Source organism: Numida meleagris, chromosome 21 (assembly GCF_002078875.1).
Source record: "Numida meleagris isolate 19003 breed g44 Domestic line chromosome 21, NumMel1.0, whole genome shotgun sequence".
NCBI classification, from domain to species: Eukaryota; Metazoa; Chordata; class Aves; order Galliformes; family Numididae; genus Numida; species Numida meleagris.
In genome coordinates, this window is record NC_034429.1 from 4,523,494 (window position 1) to 4,525,504 (window position 2,011).

The 2,011-nt window shown below is 61.2% G+C and overlaps 1 protein-coding gene across 2 annotated transcripts in view; it reads right to left on the reverse strand.

The window, feature by feature from the left end:
• The window catches only part of TCF7L1 (transcription factor 7 like 1), a 16,124-nt gene continuing 14,141 nt past the window's right edge, over window positions 29-2,011 (reverse strand). Inside the window, exons 7-10 of one of the 2 annotated variants that reach the window (XM_021374982.1) lie at window positions 1,559-1,718; window positions 1,308-1,415; window positions 703-763; window positions 29-618 (exon numbers count right to left, since the gene is read on the reverse strand). In XM_021374982.1, the coding sequence (XP_021230657.1) occupies window positions 224-618; window positions 703-763; window positions 1,308-1,415; window positions 1,559-1,718 (724 nt within the window). In that variant the 3' untranslated portion in view covers window positions 29-223. The remainder of the gene's footprint in view (window positions 619-702; window positions 764-1,307; window positions 1,416-1,558; window positions 1,719-2,011) is intronic. The other variant, XM_021374983.1, reaches the window with a different exon arrangement.

Here is a 2,011-nt window from a genome sequence, read left to right on the forward strand (position 1 = left end):
CCCTTTTTTTTTTCCTTTTTTAATAAAAGCAGTCTTTAGGTCGACTGCTGGTAAGGGAAAGCACCTCTTCCTCCGGAGTCTGCTTCCCAAAAGACAAAAAAAAAAAAAAAAAAAAACAGTTCAGAAAGGGTCAAATATTGACCAATAATGGTTTGGCTGCGTTGGGAGTCGTGATTGTGGCGTCTGCGATGCACAGCGGGCGGGGGGCTCAACCCGCCCCCCCTCAGTCGGCCGGCTTGGTGACCAGCGCGAGCGGCTGTGTCTGCTGCGGGGCGGGCGGCGAGGCGAGCAGCAGCGAGGGGAAGGCAATGGGCCTGGGCAGCAGCGACGGGGGGGAGCCCAGGGAGGAGGAAGAGGAGGAGGAGGAGGAGGAGGAGGAGGAGGTTTTGCTGGAGAGGAAGGCGAGCTGAGCCCTGGCCTCTGGCTTGGTGGTGAGCGACAGCGGCTGCGCCTGCTCCGAGTGCGTGGCGGCGGGCGCAGCCGGGGAGGCCAGGGCGGCTGACGGCGTGGCAGGCGAATCCAGCATGCTGCCGTGGGACGAGGCCGGGCTGTCGCAGGGCTTGTCGGGAGGCAGGTGGTGCGGGGCGCACGGCTTCTTGCTCCTGGAGGGCAGCGCGCCTGCGGGGTGTGGGGAGGGTGGTGAGTGCGGCTGTGGGGATGGTGGGGATGCAGCAGCTGCCCCTTCCCCCCGGGGGTACTCACTCTCTGCTTCATGGCTTTGCTGCTGGGCCAGCTTCTCTCGCTTCCTCTTCTTTTTCTTGCCCTGGGAAATATTGCAAAGCACTGAGTTGTGATGGCGGGATGCTGCAAGGGATGGGCAAAGCCCGAGGGGCAGTGATGGTGCCATGGAGCAGCTCACAGTGACACAGGGGATCATGGTGACATGGGATCATGCTGACACTGGGGTCGTGGTGACACTGGGGACCACAGTGACACAGGGACTCATGGTAACAAAGGGGCTCATGATGACACTGGGGCTCATGGTGACACTGGGGCTCATGGTGACACTGGAGATCATGGTGACACTGAAGATCATGCTGATGTAAGGGATCGTGGTGACACAAGGGGCACAGTGACACAGAACCACAGTGACACTGGGCTCATGGTGACACCAGGGCTCACAGCGACACTGGAACTCAACGGTGACACAGGGGCTCACGGTAACACTGGGGTCACAGTGACACGGGCTCATGGTGACTCAGGGCAGGCGACGTGGTCCAGTACCACAGTGTCCTCAGGCACTCAGCCCCACCACCCTCAGCACCCGGACCCCGCTGGACGAGTGGGGGAATGCGGGTCGCGCTCACATAGTTGTCGCGGGCCGACCACGTGGGGTAGAGCTGCGAGTGCAGCTGCCGCTCCTTCCGTGCCAGCTCGTAGTACTTGGCCTGCTCCTCGCGCGACAGGGAGTGCCACTGCAAGAGGAAAGAGCGCTGCGGACCCCAGGGACACACGGACGGCACTGCCACCGAGTCCCCGGCACCACCCGGTGCTGTGATGGCGGCCAAAATCTGGTCTGTGGCCACAGATGGGCTCAGGGCACAAGGGAGACACGTACCCGCCGGCCCAGGATCTGGTTGATGGCCGCGCTCTCCTTCAGCGTGCACTCGGCCACCACCTTGGCCCTCATCTCCTTCATGTACAACATGAAAGCGTTGAGCGGCTTCTTGATGTGGGGCTTCTTCTCTTCCTCCTTCTTCACTGTGATGGGGGATTTCCTGCAGCGAGCAATGTGCAGGCTCAGCTCTTCATCCCCACCCCATCTCCATAACCATCCCATCCCCATCCCATCTCTATCCCACCTCCATCCCATCCCCTCCCCATCTTGTTTCCATCCCCATCCCATCCCATCCCATCCTGTTTCCATCCCCCATCCCATCCCATCCTATCCCATCCCCATGCCTATCCCCTTCCCATCCCCACCTCCATCCTGTCCCTATCCCCGTTGCCATCCCCCTCCCATTTCCATCATCTCCATCCCCATCCCATCCTGTCCCCATTCCCATCCCCA